This window comes from Microcaecilia unicolor, chromosome 3 (assembly GCF_901765095.1).
Source record: "Microcaecilia unicolor chromosome 3, aMicUni1.1, whole genome shotgun sequence".
Taxonomy (NCBI): Eukaryota; Metazoa; Chordata; class Amphibia; order Gymnophiona; family Siphonopidae; genus Microcaecilia; species Microcaecilia unicolor.
The window spans coordinates 479,888,291-479,906,048 of NC_044033.1; the positions used below are offsets into that span (position 1 = coordinate 479,888,291).

At 41.7% G+C, this 17,758-nt stretch overlaps 1 protein-coding gene across 1 annotated transcript in view; it reads left to right on the plus strand.

Moving 5' to 3' along the window:
- The window catches only part of LOC115467239 (CD109 antigen-like), a 175,772-nt gene that overhangs the window by 40,470 nt on the left and 117,544 nt on the right, over positions 1–17,758 (plus strand). Inside the window, exons 6-8 of the mRNA XM_030199045.1 lie at positions 9,861–9,900; positions 11,352–11,439; positions 14,325–14,427. Of these exons, the coding sequence (XP_030054905.1) occupies positions 9,861–9,900; positions 11,352–11,439; positions 14,325–14,427 (231 nt within the window). The remainder of the gene's footprint in view (positions 1–9,860; positions 9,901–11,351; positions 11,440–14,324; positions 14,428–17,758) is intronic.

Sequence of the window (17,758 nt, forward strand, 5' to 3'; positions counted from 1 at the left end):
GCCTGTGCTATGACTGGCACGTGTAAAATGGCCGCATTTCCATTTTGACCATTAATGGCCAGGTGCTAATTTCAAAATTACCAACGTTTGTTAATATTTTGGAAGGTTTAGTTTGTACTCAATTAAATGATTACTTATGGTGCCAAAACATTTTACATCAGTCACAATCAGTTTTTGTGCAGGTTATAGCACAGAAACAGTGTTAGGTTCATTACTAAACAAGGTGAGATTCTTGCTTTGAAGTAATCATAGAGCCTTATTTTTACAGTTTGATCTCTTTGAGCGCTTTTGATTTGGTGGATTATGAGCGTATGTTGTTGGAGCTGGAGAAAATAGGTTTAAGTGACAGAGTTCTTAGTTAGTTCAGAGGATTTCTTCTCTCTAGATCTTATAGGGTTAAGCTAAAATCAGAATTGTCTGACTCTTGGAATGGCCCCTGTGGTGTTCCACAGGGGTCTCCTTTATCGCCAGCATTGTTTAATGTTTTCTTGCATACTCTAGGTTCATTATTAGAATCTCATGGTTTTGTATGTTATATTTACGCTGACGACATTAGTTATGATCCCAGTTTATCAGGCTGTCAATCAGATTACTTAGGTAGTTGAGAATTATAGGTAGGTCAGCGAGGGGCATGCCGAGCAGCCGCACATAACATGGCGGCTGCTGCCCGGCAGCTCCTGAGTCAGAGTGACCCTTCCTTTCCGGCTTCCCCTGTTGGATTATTTGTAGTAAATAATTAGCAGATTTTAGTACACACAGCTTCAGCTTTAGAAATGTTAATTTCTTTCTTCATCTCTCTCTCATTCACCCCTGAATAATTCACTGCTGAGTCACTTTAAAGTTGAAGTAACAAAACATCTGTTTACTCACAGTTTGCAGTTAGATTATAAATCAGACAGGCTTATATATACATATTACTATACATTTGTATTATCAGCTCCTTCCATGTGCTTAGATGGTAATGGATGCTCACACCACCATAGATCCTCTCAGGTTAGGAGAGAACATGAGCTCCATGTGCTCCATGTGCTGCATGTGCTGCATCTAAACCCCCACAGGAAGTTGCATAGCAGTGTGACCTCTCTAAGTAATTCACATCAGAGGTCACAGAGTAATCACAGAGAAATAATAGGTGACAGGCAATGCATGTAAAATACAATAAATTCCAACAAACCCCTTCTCATGCATAACTGTCATGCAATTATTTATTCATACAAAGTCCAAGCTTTATACGCAGATTCACAAAATGTTCTCTGGGTAACGGTTTGGTCATGATGTCAGCTGTCATCTCACTGGTGTGACAATAGTGTAGACTGATGACCCCTTCTTTCGCCAACTCTCGCACGTTGTGGTATTTCGTTGCGATGTGCTTGGTGCGTGACTGAACCTTGTCATTCTGTGACAGTCGGATGCAGCTCTGATTATCTTCAATTATCTGGATTGGTCTCTGTTCAGCTATTCCGAAATCCAGCAAAAGTTTTTCAATCCACATCAGTTCTCTGCACGCTTCCGATACGGCCACGTATTCAGCTTCTGTAGAAGACAAACTCACAATACTTTGTTTATGACTGGCCCATGAAATTTGTACATTTCCATACATAAACACATATCCACTTGTGGATTTATAATTAGAATGATCCCCTGCCCAATCTGAATCACAGTAACATATTAGTTTTGGATTACTATTGGCTGAAATCTTTAATTTACAATCAATGGTACCCTTTAAATACCTTACCATCCTTTTAACTGCAGTCCAATCTGATTTGGTAGGTGAGCTGACCCTTCTGCTCAAAATTCCTACTGCATTTGCTATATCAGCCCTGTATGTGGTAGCTAGATATAAAAGCTTACCTATGGCTGATCTATATTGGATGTTATCTGGTAAAGGTTCTCTTACTGTTTCATCCTTCAGAAAATCAGTGATCATGGGAGTGCTTACAACTTGGGCATCTTGCATACCTAAACTTTCAATAAGCTCATTTATTTTCTGCTTCTGGCTTAGAAGATAAGAACCATCATTTTGTTTCTCAATTTCTATACCAAGATAGTATGACACATTACCAAGTTCTTTTATCTCAACATTGTGGTTTAAACACTTTACAATGTCCTTGTACTCTTGCTCACTTTTGCTTGCAATGAGCAGATCATCAACAAAAGCTAAAATGTATGCATATTGTCCATTTCTGCACCTAGTGTACAAACATTTATCTGCTTCACCTTGCTTAAATCCTAAATTTGTCAATATTTCATGCAATTTATCATTCCAACATTTTGCACTTTGCTTTAATCCATAAAGACCTTTGTTTAATTTACACACTAGCTGTCTTTGTTTTGTATTTATGAAACCTGTTGGCTGTTCCATGTACAAGTCTTCAGTTATATCTCCGTGAAGAAACGCTGTTTTCACATCAATGTGGTTGACTTGCATGCCTTTTGAGACTGCAATGCTCAGAAGTGTTCTGATTGTCGTGTGTTTCACTACAGGTGCAAACACTTCATCAAAATCTTCTCCATATTTTTGAAGATATCCCTTTGCGACTAATCTGGCTTTATACCTTTCCACTTTTCCTTGTGCATTCCTTTTTAACTTGAATACCCATTTGCATCCTATAGCTTTCTTGCCAGGAGGTAATTTTGTAAGAATCCAAGTATTATTTTTATCCAATGCATCAATTTCTTCTTGTGCAGCTTTACGCCATTCAGCAGCTTCTTCTGCTGGCATTTTCTCAATCTCATCCCATGTTAAGGGCTCTTGAGCTTCTGCTGACTTTGTTAGGTAAGACAGTCTTGGGGGTGGAACACCTTTGTTTTCCCTGGATGAGCGTCTGACAACAGGTTGGTCTGACCTTTCCGCATCCTCTAAATCTGAGAGTTCTTCTCCAATTGATTCCCCTTCTCCAACTGTACTGTCTTCTTCAATGATCCTTTCTGTGTCTGCTTCCTCTGCCTGTTCCTCGTTAGATACAGATGAGTTGCTTTCAGACATCTGCCTTGGTATGGCATTTATATACACTGGCATGTCTATTATGGTTCTAGTTTCATATTCTGGATGATAAGGCTCATCTGGGATAATCCAGCCTTTATCAACCCTTTTGTTTTCATCAAAATATGTAACATGTCTTATGCCAACAATGCCAGTTTTCAGATTCAAAATTCTATATCCTTTGTGTCCTGGAGCATAGCCAACTAAAATGCCCCTTTCTGTTGTGGAATCCAGCTTATGCCTTCTTTGCTTTGGTACATGAGCATATGCTGTACTTCCAAATGTTCTTATGTGTGACAGGTTTGGCTTCCTATCATGCCATGTCTCATGTGGTGTGCGCTCAGCGCCTTTAGTTGGCATTCTGTTTTGTAGGTACACTGCTGTGAGAATGGCTTCCCCCCATAGTCTTTTAGGGAGATTGCTATCTGACAGCATACATCTGGTCATTTCCACAAGTGACCTAAATTTTCTCTCTGCAACAGAATTTTGTTCTGGTGTATAAGCTACTGTTGTGATATGCTGAATGCCTTCTTGTTCTAGAAATGTGCGCATGCTTTGTGAAGTGAACTCACCACCATTGTCGGTCTGAAGAACCTTTGGTTTTCTTTCAAATTTATTGCTCACCATGGCTACGTATTTCTTCAGCATGTCTGTGACTTGACTTTTTTCTTTCAGCAAATAGGCCACACAATATCTAGAGAAATCATCCAAGAATATTAGCACAAATCTGTTATTTCCCAATGATGGGATATTAAACGGTCCACATAAGTCACTGTGTATTAAGTCCAGCACTTTATTACTCCTATTTCCTGTGTATGCAGGAAATGAGGGTCTCACACCTTTTTGAGTAACACAGTCTATGCATTTCTCCATTTTACCAGCATCTGCACTTATCTGAATGCCGGTGGCCAGTTGCTTACTGTAAAGATCCTGGATCACCTTAGAATCACGATGTCCCAGGCGGCTGTGCCAGATTTCCAGACTACATTTACCATCATTCTTCCTTACTTGCGCCATATGTGAGGCTTCACCTGAAATGTTCAGCTTATAAACATCATTATGCATAAAAGCTTCAGCATACACTTCATCATTTTTAGAGATTGTGCACTTACTGTTTTCAAAATGAATCACAAATCCCTTCTTATCTAATGTAGATACACTAAGCATATTGCAAACTGCTTGGGGAATATACAAGACATCACTTACAGGAATTTCTTTAACTTCATTAGACACTTTGCATTTTAAGAATCCAATACCTTTTGCTTGGATCTTAGCAGTCCCTGCGTTTGCAGTTTTAAGAATACCTTCCTCTGGACACATTTCCTGAAAGAAATCCTTAGAATTGGTTAAATGGCATGTGCTCCCCGAATCCAAAATCCAAGTACTTTCATTTGAATTATTATTTACCATAGTCAAAGATTTTTCTGCCATTAGAAAGCCCTTGTGTTTATCTTTGTCCTTCATACATTTCCTGGTTTGAAAATTCTTTAGTTCCATTGGCTTAGGTGAGCTAGAGGGAGTGTTTTGTGTTTCCTTACACCATTTAGATACATGTCCCTCCTTTCCACATGAGTAGCAAATCAGCTTGCCCTTGGGTGGAGTTTTCCCATAGCTCCGCCTTCCTCTGTTCTTTGCCAAGAAATTTGTTTCATTTCTCTCTGACTTGCTTTGAGAACACATCTCCTCAGAATCATTTATTATGCATTCCTGCCTTAGTTTTGATGTTGCCTGTTCAAAAGATTGCCCTTCAATGGCCTCATTTACAGACCTAAAAACATCAAACTTCTTTGATAGTGAGGTAAAGAGAAATGCTCTTTTCAATGCATCACACATGGGAATTCCAGAAAGTTCTAGCTTTTGAAATGAAGACATAAGATACATAATGTGATCATTACATTTACTTTTATCCCTTAATTTGGTTTCATTCAACTCTGCCAGCTAAATTGGTTGCTGTTTTGCATATGTAGTTGCATACATAGTTCTCAGTTTATATAAAATGTCCTTTGGTGTATCTTTTCCCTCCACTAATATGGCTTGTTTCTCTGAGAGAGCTTCCAAAAGCATGCACTTCACATAATAGTTTGCATTGTCCCATTCAGCCATATTTTCATCTGTTCTGTCTTGATCTAAGCATATATTTAATCTTTTTGCTCGAAGGAGACATATGAATCTTAATTCCCACTGCCGATAATTAAACTCAGTTAATTTAGGCACCTTGAGAGAATAGAACAATGGTGAATTTCTTCCCTCAGCCATTTTCTTAGCCTTCTGTCTGCTGTGTGGGGGGAGAGAGAGACAGACTGAATCTTTCCTTTAAAACTTAAGAGAAAAATGTGGCCTTTTTTTCTGCCTGGTAATATTTCTCTTCTTTTTCAATTCCTGGCCCCTGGGCCCATAACCCTTTTGTTGGATTATTTGTAGTAAATAATTAGCAGATTTTAGTACACACAGCTTCAGCTTTAGAAATGTTAATTTCTTTCTTCATCTCTCTCTCATTCACCCCTGAATAATTCACTGCTGAGTCACTTTAAAGTTGAAGTAACAAAACATCTGTTTACTCACAGTTTGCAGTTAGATTATAAATCAGACAGGCTTATATATACATATTACTATACATTTGTATTATCAGCTCCTTCCATGTGCTTAGATGGTAATGGATGCTCACACCACCATAGATCCTCTCAGGTTAGGAGAGAACATGAGCTCCATGTGCTCCATGTGCTGCATGTGCTGCATCTAAACCCCCACAGGAAGTTGCATAGCAGTGTGACCTCTCTAAGTAATTCACATCAGAGGTCACAGAGTAATCACAGAGAAATAATAGGTGACAGGCAATGCATGTAAAATACAATAAATTCCAACATCCCCATCGGCGATCGAGATGATGCGGCAGGAGATCCGCTTGCCATTGGTTGGGAAGCCGGAAGGGGCAGGGCTACAGGGGAATGCATAAAAGCTGCCAATGAGGGCTAGGGAGCCTCTTGTTGGCAGTGAGCGGCGCGGGAGTCTGACTCTTGGAATGATCCCTGTGGTGTTCCACAGGGGTCTCCATTATCGCCAGCATTGTTTAATGTTTTCTTGCATACTCTAGGTTCACTATTAGAATCTCATGGTTTTGTATGTTATATTTACGCTGATGATATTAGTTATGATCCCAGTTTATCAGGCCGTCAATCAGATTACTTGGGTAGTTGAGAATGATTTAGATCTGATCTGTTCCTGGATGAAGACCTATAAACTTAAGTTAAATCCAGAGAAGAGTAAATGTTTGCAGCTGTCCAACAACCCCCAAGCCTTTAGAGGATCATATTCAGATCAATCAAAATAAATATCTGTTATCAAAATTCTTGGGGTTTATGTGGATGACACTTTGGGCCACGTTTACCAAGCCGCGCTAGAGACGCGTTAGTGCTTTTAGCGTGTGCTAACTGTGTAGGCACCCACAATATTCCTATGGGCGCCTACACAGTTAGTGTGTGCTAATTTTGTACACACATAAAAACGCTAGCGCACCTTAGTAAACATGGCCCTTTGTCTCTTGACGCACACATTAATTCTCTAGTTAAAGGTTTGTTCTTTCTATTGAGAAAATCGAGACATGTGAGAGGCTTCTTTGAAACTGATAAATTTAGATTGTCTTTTACTAAGGCGTGCTCATGTTTTTAGCATGCCCATAGGAATGCATCGGCGTCTCTAACGTTTAGCGCGGCTACAATTTTAGTGCGCGCCAAAAACGTGAGCGCACATTAGTAAAAGACCCCCTTAGACTCCTAATCCAATCTTTGATATTATCGAAGTTAGATTATTGTAATCTGATTTTTCTGGGAAGTGCTAAGTATAAGTTAAGAAAGTTACAGTCATTACAGAACAGAGTAGTGAGTCTGATCTTCTCCTTAAAAAAAAATCTGATAGAATTTTGGAGTATTTTATTAAGTTACATTGGTTACCAATAGAGGCCAGGGTTTTGTTTAATTGTGCTTTTTTTTATTTAAAATTTTGGATGGCGCAGTTCCAGATTATATATTGGACAATGTGCAGTTTTCATCTGTAGCTCAGTCTCGGAGAACTAGCAATAGCTCTCCTTTTAATTTTCCTTCTGCTAAAGGTGTCAAGAGGCTGAAAATTCATAAATTTTTGCTGGCATATCAGGCTCCTAAACTCTGGCAAGAACTTTCTTCTTGCTTTTCTCAACTTGATTAAGCATTATTTAGGAGGAATCTTAAGACCTTCCTTTTTCTAGAAGTTTGTTCTGTATAAATAATTTAGATTTGTTGTTTATTATTTAATTTACATTGCATTTCCAGGGAAATTGTCCTGGTTTCTTAACGATTTGTGAACTTTGTGGTTATTTATTTATTCATACTTGTATCCCAGAATTAGCCAAAAACAAGTTTTGGTTCAATGTGGCTTACATTTAACAGTTGTTAGAGATTACATTGATTCAATTATATTTACAAGGTTGTATGATGCTGTATACAAATACCTATGTTAAGTTATGTTGCCGCCTTAAGTGAATTCCTCCAAAAAGGCGGTATAAATCCTAATAAATAAATAATAAATGTTATGATATTTGTAGGCAGAAAGGGCTCATGCACTAAGCATGCGTTAATCGTTTGGGGCATGTCAATTTAGCTGGGCTATCTGAAGTGCTGGGCACTTCTACTCTGCACCCCCAGTGTACACAGATGCCAGCACTACCGCAGGACGCCGGAGCATGCCCCACGTTAGTGCATTTTGGTGCGTGGGAAGCACATGCTAGTCTTACCGCCGCTTAGTAAAAGGACCCCCCTGTTTGCACATATGCAAATTATGGACCAGAGTAGATATATTCAGAGCAATTTAAACAGCTAGGATATTCTGCAGCACTTAAGCAGGCAGTGCCACTGAATATCCCCTCTAACTGTCCCTGCTGAAACTGGTTAGTTTGTGGGCAGTCCGGGGGTGGGGGGATTAGGGCAGAGCAGAAGCTTAACTGGTCAGTCTGCTAATCAGCTGAGCAACCACATCAAGTTAGGAAATGAAAAAGGCTGTCCAGGGAGCAGTGGCGATCCTTGGTCGGCTGCTACCCGGGGCGGATCGCTGCTGCTGTGCACCCCTCCCCACTGGGTACAGCGGCATCCATGTTCCCCCCCTCCCCGGCGCATCGACACCCCCCCCCGGGTGCATTCTTACCTGCTGGGAGCAGCCGCGTGGCTATCAGCTCCGCTGGTTCCCTGCTCCCTCTGCCCCGGAACAGGAAGTAACCTGTTCTGGGGCAGAGGGAGCAGGGAACCAGTGGAGCCGACAGCCACACGGCTGCTTTCTGCACCCAGGGCGGCCCGCCCCCACCGCCCCGCCCTCGGTACGCCACTGCCAGAGAATTAACTACTACTCCTACTACTAATCATTTATATAGCACTACTAGATATACGCAGCACTGTACACATCATATGCAGGTACTTTCTCTGTCCCTAGAGGGCTCACAATCTAAGTTTTTGTACCTGGGGCATTGCAGAGTTAAGTGACTTGCCCAAGATCACAAGGAGCTGCAGTGGGAATTGAACCCAGATTGTCAGGGTCAAAGGCTACTCCTAATGGTTAGTGCAACAGTCCATTAGGTTCAGTGGTCTGAATATCAAATGCTAGAGGCTGCAACAGCCATTTTAAGGAGCCAGCCACCACAGGTAGGCATTGCTCCTACCCCTTGGACCCCACTGGACCACCAGGACATCTCCATGTAGGCCCATGGGGCCAATGGAGATAGGAGGAGTAGGGGATAGGCTCAGGAATTAGGGGAGTAGAAGGCGCCTGCATTTTGTATGTGGGTCCTGTGCCGATATTATTCAGCCATGGCCTGCACAAGCGTCTTATGCAGGTCCTGGCTCAATATCAGCCGGGACCTGGATAAATTCTAGCAGCTAGCACCTAAGGAATTAGCCATAGATATTAAATTCCGGTGCCTGGACATGGCCTAGCATTGAATATCTGGGGCTAATTTAGCCGACAACTGTTAGCATTTAGAAAAACACTGACCACAGGCAGATGTTCTAAAGGGATTATTCTATTTTGGACCTGATTCAGTAAAACAATTTTTTATAATTTTAGGTCTATGGGAAGCAAGTTTAGGGGCCCTTTTTACTAATATGCATTAAGGTCTTAATGTGCAGTTTACTAATCGGTAACTGTTAGTGCACAACTGCCATAACAGTTTTGTGGTATTGTTCTTACATTGTACCCTGCGCTTTCCCAGTCATGGCAGGCTCAATGCGGCTTACATATTGTATACAGGTACTTATTTGTACCTGGGGCAATGGAGGGTTAAGTGACTTGCTCAGAGTCACAAGGAGCTGCCTGTGCCTGAAGTGGGAATTGCACTCAGTTCCTCAGGACCAAAGTCCACCACCCTAACCACTAGGCCACTCCTCCACTATTCTAGCAGTTACCACATAGTAAACTGCAGGTTAAATGCTTTTGGTGCTGGGGGCGGGGCATGGGCAGAGAATGGCATGGAGGTGTTAACCAGGAAGCATGCTGCACTTACCACTTTGCTAACTGGTTATTGCACAGTTAATAGAGGACCTGCTAAATAGGAGGTGCTAAGTACTTCGCGTTAATTGCTGGCAGGCACCGCACACTAATGAGGACATTAATGCAAGGACCTGATATTGGAAAATGCTAGCTGTGGCCCACTCTAGGTGACATATAAAATTTGCAGGTATTGCACAGTAAAGTCCTTCATTAAACTGCAGTAATTGGTAATTTTACTGTGGTTTAGTAAAAAGGTTCCTTAATAAATTTGACCCTATAGGCTGCAGATTTCTAAGGCAACTGAATTAAACATATTTTGATAACGGTTCCCCAAGGAGTTCATTTTAACAATCTGAATTTTTATTTTCAGCCTTGGCCAACTATAAAGCCTTTCACAGTGACCAAATATGGTAAGTGAATCTATATGCTTTCTGCTCCTTCTTATTTGTTCATTAGTTTGAAAACATCTTCTTCCAGGTGTCCTGCAGCTGTTGCTGGTCTAGGGAGCTAACTATAAAATAAAAAATTAGGTACTAACAAAACATGCACAGGAGATCACAGCAGGGGCGTAGCCAGACTTCGGTGGGAGGGGGGTCCAGAGCCCGAGGTGAGGGGGCACATTTTAGCCCCCCTCCCCTGGTGTCGCCGACCCCCCCGCCATTGCCGACCCCCCCCCCTACTGCCGCCACCACCACCACCAACAACTTTGACAACCCCTGCCGATGACCCTCTCGACCCCCCTCCTGCCGCCAACCCTCCCCTGCCACCATGGGTTACCTTTGCTGGCGGGGGACCCCAATACCCGCCAGCAAAGGTCCTCTTCTTCCCGCAAAGGCTTCGTTCTGTTTCTGATGTTCTGCACGTTGTACGTGCAGGACGTCAGACTCACAGAAACAGAGCTCGGCTAAACGCGCTGTGATTGGCTCAGGGACTTCCAAGTCTCAGCTGAGTGAAGCACTGCCAAAAAAGATGTTTATATTATTGCGGGGGGGGGGGGGGTGATGAGCAGGGAAACCTCTTCTTCTTCAGGGTTCAGCAGCAGGGTTAAAGACTGGGAGGGGGGGGGGGAATGACGTTTTTTTTAAGCGGAGGGTTTTTTTGTTCCCCGATTTTTTGTTTTTTTTTCCTTTGGGCCAAGTTTTATCCCGCGCAGCCCCAACGAGAGGTACAGACTTCTCGTTAGATTTTCCAACGTAAAGGCAATCGGAAAAGGTTAGTGCATCTCATTACAATAGGGTTTCTGCACAATTTGCTCATCTGCATTCCGTTTTCATTAGCTGCTACCGTCGTCGGAGAAAAGTCTTTAGTGCATGCCAGGGTTTACTACTTGCTTGTTAAGTTTAGTGCATCTGGCCCAGAATCACTTAGGGCCCCTTTTACCATTGTGTGGATTTGTTATGTTTAGCCATGTTGCACAGTGGCAATTAATTTATTTTATTTGCATTTTGCTCACCTTTTTCAGTAGTAGCTCAAGGTGAGCAACATGCAGGTACACTGGATATTTCTCTGTCCCAGGAGGGCTCACAATCTAAGTTTGTGCCTGAGGCAATGGTGAGTTGAGTGGCTTGCCGAAGATCACAAGGAGCAGCAGTGGGATTTGAACCAGCCACCTCTGGATTGCAAGACCAGTGCTCTAATCACTAGGCCACTCCTCCATTCCACTTAAAACTCCACTTAAAACTTCTTACACTGTCTGAGGACCTTTTCCCCCCATAGTGACAAGTGGATCTGTGTGTTTCTCTCTTTGTCTTAGTTTTGAACTTTTCAGGTTGAGAGAACTTTTTGTTGTTGCCATTTTTTGCTATTGAAATGGTTCTGCAAAGCCATATACTCACCATCCTTTACCTTTATACCCCACTAGTGGTGTCAGCATTTGAAGTGACAGTAGCATCTCCATTCGTCTATGTTGCACCAAAACAGGGAAATCTAACCGGTACAGTCACTGCTAAGTAAGTGGAACCAAACTTTATTGTATTCCTTAAACTTAGCTTGCATTTCTACTGGAAGTGGATGAACCACTATAAAAGTGAACACGCCCAAAAAATATAAATAGTGGATAAATCACATTACAAAAGTACTCCAGAATGTAAAACATGTAATATAAATACACAGTTCATAGTATTTCTTGAAGATCCTTCAAGAAATACTATGAACTGTGTATTTATATACACAGATCCTTGTGTCTGATATTGTTATATTTATTTTTAATTAGAATTTTTTATGTTTTCTTTAATTGTCAAAAAAGGAGGATAAAGACCTCAGTTGGCTGTGACTATCTTATCTGACTAAAACAGCAAATAAACATGCAGTCAGATAGACATCTTGTAATGTATAAACAGCTCACAGTTCTCAATCATTGGTCTTTAAAAAAAAACCCTCCAAAAACATTTTTTAATTCCAGATATAAGTGAAAAGCTTATTGGATCTTCTGAACAGTCAAGGGTATATAATTGTGTGTATAAAATAGCGCTGGAAAAGCGTGGGGCTATACTGCCCCAATGATCAGAGATAATAGTATGCAAATTTAAGCACGCTATTATCTCTGAACATGAGATAAAAGTGCAGGAGGATTGTGCCTTAGCATACACTCATGCACAGTCCTCCTGCACTTGTTTGACAGGTCCAGGCTGTCAAAAGACTGGACCTGTCAAACACAAAGGCTCCCTCCAATCTGCAAGGCCCTGGTGGCCTAGTGGGCCGCAAGCCCAACCCCTCCCCCCACCTGGTGGTCTAGTGGCCCCCTCTACCACCCACCTCGCACCTTTGCGGTGGAGGAGGGAGTAGTAAATTCCCTCCTCTACAGCGTCGTCTTCAAATGGCGGTGCCCAGCCCTGTCCAGTGCTTCCTGGGATGCGCTGGGTGGGGCTTCCCAACCATATAAGGTCACTGGCTTGGGGTGGGGGGTGGGGTTGGGCTCCTGCAGAGGGGGGGGGGTTCGGGTTCTGGTCCTGTTGGGGAAGATGGGGGAGCCTGCTAGCATGCAAATGCATGCTGGACTGGGCTCCCCATTCCTCCTCAATGCTCCGCAAACCCTAACACCAGCTCTGAGCTGTCATAGGGTTTGCTGCAGGAGCTGCGCCAATGTTTGGCATACTGCCTGCTGAGCATTGGGGAAGAATAGGTAATGTGCTGTTCAACATGCATTTGCATGCTTATTGCGTTCAGAGCTGGTGAGAGCGTTGTTGCACACGCTTGCTAGCTCTGATCATCGGGCGGATGCAAATACGGGTGCTAGAACGGTTCTGTTGGCCTCTAGAGCCCGCGTTTGCTTCTGATCATCGGCTCATAAGTTTGAAGAGTGTGGCATCAATGATTCTCCTGCTCTTCCTCTGTCGCTGAAAGATCAGCAGGTCCTGAGAGGTAATTGTGTAAGTGTCATGAGGGTCACTCAGTTCAGACAGCTTAAAGACAGAAGAGAGTCAGTAATATTTTCTACTGGGACAACATAAGTGTTCTAATATATATATAAGAAGAATTTGAAAAAGATTTGTTTTGAGAATGAGTTTGAAATGAACCTATTTGAATGAATGATTGATTTATATATATATAAGTATAAAAGGACTGATGAGGATTTAAAGTGTGGTGTACGAGTGTTCTGCCTCACATTTGCTATATTGGTTGCAGCCGCTATTTTGATGGTCCACAAAAATATTTAAGTATAGTTTATAGATAACCTTTTTTTGGATATAATTGTGTGAAGTTGCTTACTCTGGGGTCCTTTTACTAAGACACGGGAAGCTCTACGCATATGCAGCGTGCGCCCAAATGAGACTACTGCCAGGCCAGTGCGCCCTCCTGGCAGTAATTTTAGATTTGGTGCGCAGCCATAATGCGTGGATGAATTATTTATTTATTTCCTCCTACGCATGCCGGTTCCAGTGATAATCGACACGTGGCGCAGGCCAACCTGTCACCACGTGTGTAGCTCGTGAGCCTTTACCGCTAGATCAATGGGTGACATTAAGGGCTCAGGCCAGTTTTGGGTGCCCCCTGCTTTCATTTTTACTGCAGGCCCTTTTCCCGTTCCATTAAAAAAAAAGCCATTTTTTTGTAGATGCAGTATAAACTGGCCTTGCGTGTGCCCAATACACATGCTGACACTACCACAGGCCACTTTTTTCTGTGACTTGTACAAGGATCCCTCTATATATAGCTTTAAGACCATGTATTAGGGTTCAATAATTGTTCAATATAGTAGGGACTACTGTGTTTTTTTTAATGCTACTATGTACGTGGTTAGCCAGCTATAGAGCTAATTTAAGCATTCATGCCTAAATGCCAGAGATATGCAGATAACTAATAGTATTCTTTAAGCTGTATGCATAAGTGTGAATCCCGCCCAGATCCTGCCTACGTGTGTGCTTTTCTGTCAAATATGCGCTAAGCAAGATCTGTGTATTTACAGAATAGCTCTTAGGCAGAATTTTGTTATTTACATATGTATGTACATAATGCTATTTATATATGCAATCAGTGCACATCCACTTTACAAAATAATCCCCTAAAGCCAATATGGTCTCGGTCTTCCTGATTCTGGAGGGCTGCCCAATGCATCAGGTTTTCAGGATACCTCTCATGAATATGCATGAAAGAGATTTGCATGTATACTACCTTCATTCTATGCAAATCTCTCTTATTCATATTCACTAAGACTATCCTGAAAACCTGACCTATTGGTGACCCTCAAAACAGGGAATGAATACCATTATACTATAGACTACTGTAATGAAGCACCCCATCAGGAGCTCTGGCTCTGGCATGCAACAGGAGCAATAATATGTGCATTATAAAATATTGTTAGAATCTTTTTTTCTTTATATTCATCATTTTACAGATACATTTCTGGGAAAAAGGTGAAAGGAAATGTTACAATTACTTTGAAATCATCCAATGCATACTATGCTGAAGAAGCTATTATTCTCAACAAAACATACGAGGTATGTCATTCGTAGATAAATTTAGGAGCATCAATCACTCGAGTGATGCTAAGAAGTCAATCGCGTGCATAAGCTGCTGGCAATGGATGATCTTTTTGCAACCTGAAAAAACCTTATGGTGAAACTAGTTTATTTATTGGGATTTATTAACCATCTTTATGAAGAGATTCACCCAACGTGGTATACAGTAGGTACAGTTTAATATCACTTACAATTTTGCTAACAGCATGTACTACTACTACTTATCATTTCTATAGCGCTACTAGATGTACGCAGCGCTGTACACTTGAACATGAAGACAGTCCCTGCTTGACAGAGCTTATAGTCTAATTAGGACAGACAAACAGGACAAATAAGAGAGAAGGGAATATTAAAGTGAGGATGATAAAATAAGGGTTCTGAACAAGTGAATAAGGGTTAGGAGTTAAAAGCAGCATCAAAAAGGTGGGCTCTTAGCTTAGATTTGAAGACGGCCAGAGATGGAGCTTGATGTACCAGCTCAGGAAGTCTATTCCAGGCATATGGTGCAGCAAGATAAAAGGAACAGAGTCTGGAGTTAGCAGTGGAGGTGAAGGGTGCAGATAAGAGAGATTTACCCAGTGAACGGAGTTCCCAGGGAGGAATGTAGGGAGAGATGAGAGTGGAGAGGTACTGAGGAGCTGCAGAGTGAATGCACATATAGGTCAATAAGAGGAGTTTGAACTGTATGCTGAAATGGATAGGAAGCCAGTGAAGTGACTTGAGAGAGCTAATATGAGCATAACGACACTTGTGGAATATTAGTCGTGCAGCAGAATTTTGAACAGATTGAAGAGGAGAGAGATGGCTAAGTGGGAGACCTGCGAGAAGCAAGTTGCAATAGTCTAAGTGAGAGGTGATAAGAGTGTGGATGAGGGTTCTGGTAGTGTGCTCAGAAAGGAAAGGGTGAATTTTGGTGATATTATAGAGAAAGAAACGACAGGTTTTAGCAGTCTGCTGAATATATGCAGAGAAGGAGAGGGAGGAGTCGAAGATGACCCCAAGGTTACGAGCTGATGAGACAGGAAGGATGAGAGTGTTATCCACAGAAATAAATGGGGGAGGAGGAGAGGTTGGTTTAGGGGGAAAGATAAGAAGTTCAGTCTTGGTCATGTTAGTTTCAGATGGCGATGAGACATCCAGGCAGCAATGTCAGACAGGTAGGCTGATACTTTGGCCTGGATTCCTGCTAAGATTTCTGGTGTGGAGAGTAGATCTGGGAGTCATCAGCATAAAGATGATATTGAAAACCATGGGATGAGATCAGAGTACCAAGTGAAGAAGTATAGATGGAGAAAAGAAGAGGTCCAGGACAGATCCCTGAGGTACACCAACTGACAGTGGGATGGAAGTAGAGGAGGATCCACCAGAGTATACACTAAAAGTATGCTGGGAGAGATAAGAAGAAAACCAGGAAAGAACAGAGCCCTGAAATCCAAGTGAGGACAGTGTATCAAGGAGTAGGCTGTGATCAACAGTGTCAAAAGCAGCATATAGATCGAGAAGGATGAGGATAGAATAGAGCCCTTTGGATCTGGCCAGGAACAGGTCATTGGAGACTTTAGCAAGTGCTGTTTCGGTTGAATGAAGGGGGCGAAAGCCAGATTCAAGTGGGTCAAGTGGATCAAAATGTACAAGTATAAACATAACTACAATGAAACAGGAAAACCTGAAAGCAGCAAACTGAAACCTAACAATAAGACTGCCATGAAACAGGATCAAAAATATACACATTTAACAGCACTGAAATTCAAATAACAGAGATATAATACGATGTAAGCATAATAGTGATGGAATATCTAATAAGCACACAATTAAAATATTCAAATAACAGTGCTATGATACTAATGTTTTTTTACAATACAGCTGGTTGATGGGACTCTGTTGCTTTGAATACGCTTTTATAAGATAAGTCACTGTTTATGGATACCAGTATTGAAGCATTGCATAGAGCTTTGAACAGTTGGATGGGAGTTTTTTCTGCCTGTGAGGTCACTACCCATCAAATCCTATAATACAAATTGTATAGGTGGGATTCTGAGGTTTTTTCCACCCATTTTTACTGTTTTACTGTCTTTTTCTATGCAATTGGCCGATAACCAATTATCATCACTAATTGGCAATAATTGGAATTTACTTGCACTTCTTTTTAGGTGTATTCTAATAGAGGTGCATGTAAATTCCAACATGCATAGCTGAAAAGGAGGCGCAGCCACAGGAGGAGTGTGGGTGCGTCAAATGCCAATCAATTTTACACACATTATTATAGAATTCAAAGGAACGCATGTACATTTAGGCGCGGGTATTTACACCAGGTTATTGAAAGGAACGCATGTACATTTAGGCGCGGGTATTTACACCAGGTTATCAGTGGCGTAAATGGCCGCACTTAAGTTTACATGCGTTCCCTCGGCCTAGAATTCTATAAACCGTGTCTTACTGTAGACACAGCTTATAGAATTGCACTATTGTGCATTATTCCAATGTGCCTACATTTTAGACATTTACAGAATCTGGTCCTTAGTGTGAACCATGAAACTTATGAGTATGCTGTAGGGGTGTGCATAGACAAAAAAAAAAAAGTTTGTCTCATGCTTATTTTAAACATATTTTTCCTGATCTTTGGGGATTTTTCATGTTTGTTTGAACTATTCAATCTTTTATGTACACACTGTGGGCTAGATTCTATATATGGCGCCTGAAAAATTCACACAGAAAAAATTACGCCTAGGCGTATTCTCTAAAGTACACCTAAATTTTATAGAATAGACTTAAATTTCCCTGCGGTATATAGAATACGCCGAGTGGCTCACCACATGACCAAATTTGGTCACGGCCATTTAGGCCACGTTTTACTTGGTGTAAATCCCAATGCCTAAATTAGGCGCAGATCAGGTGTATTCTATAATAATTCGCATAGATTTTAGAAACTTCCATACCCTGCCCATGGCCAAGCCCCCTTTTCAATTATGTGACTTAGAATTTAGGCGCAGCATGTTATAGAATACACTTAGCGAGTTGTGTACGTAAATCTCAATGCCAAGTAGTGCTGATTGGAGTGGAGGAGTGGTCTAGTGGTTAGGGTGGTGGACTTTGGTCCTGAGGAACTGAGTTTGGTTCCCACTTCAGGCACAGGCAGCTCCTTGTGACTCTGGGCAAGTCACTTAACCCTCCATTGCCCCATGTAAGCCACATTGAGCCTGCCATGAGTGGGAAAGCGTGGGGTACAAATGTAACAAAAAAAATAATTGCCTCTTAACATCCAATTAACAGCACTGATTAGCTAGTTAACCAATTAAGTAATGCACATTGT